Consider the following 509-nt stretch of genomic DNA (forward strand, 5'->3'; position numbering starts at 1 on the left):
CGGGGCGCAGTTCGGCGCTCGGCGGGGGCATGACTGCTCCTCGCCCCTGGGTGTCGCCACGCTCCTCTGCGAGCAGGCGTGGGACGAGGGCCGGCCTATGTCGGTCCTCGTCCAGGACATCTCCAAGGCCTTCGACTCCGTCGCGCGCCGCGCGGGGAAGGAGCTGTCTCTCCGTCGACTTGCAGTTCCCGAGTCAGTGATTGACCTCTTCGGCCAGATGGACGAGGGGAACCGCGCCGTCGTCGTCACGGCGTTCGGCCGTTCGGACGAGGTCGTCGGCACGGAGGGCGTCTTCGAGTACCATCGAGGTTACTGCCAGGGGTCTTCCGAGGGCCCTCTGGGATGGAGAGCCTTCTACGACATCTTGCTATCCATGCAGGACAGGGCCGCTCGTGACCACGGGGGTGCGGCCCTGGTCGAGGGCGGCGAGTCGCCGCCGTCTTAGCGGCGGTCCGGGGCCGTCGGGCGCTCCTGGCGGGTAGCCCGGCCCCGGCCACCTCCCCCTCCGC

General features: G+C 70.3%; 1 protein-coding gene across 1 annotated transcript in view; it reads left to right on the plus strand.

Annotated features, from left to right (window-relative positions):
* Positions 1-97: 97 nt before the first annotated feature.
* Positions 98-509, plus strand: part of AURANDRAFT_68543 (hypothetical protein) — a gene marked incomplete at both ends in the record, with an annotated part of 11,495 nt that continues 11,083 nt past the window's right edge. Inside the window, one exon of the mRNA XM_009044241.1 lies at positions 98-308. Within this exon, the coding sequence (XP_009042489.1) occupies positions 98-308 (211 nt within the window). The remainder of the gene's footprint in view (positions 309-509) is intronic.

The sequence above is a fragment of the Aureococcus anophagefferens genome (assembly GCF_000186865.1).
Source record: "Aureococcus anophagefferens unplaced genomic scaffold AURANscaffold_205, whole genome shotgun sequence".
In the NCBI taxonomy this organism is placed as follows: Eukaryota; class Pelagophyceae; order Pelagomonadales; family Pelagomonadaceae; genus Aureococcus; species Aureococcus anophagefferens.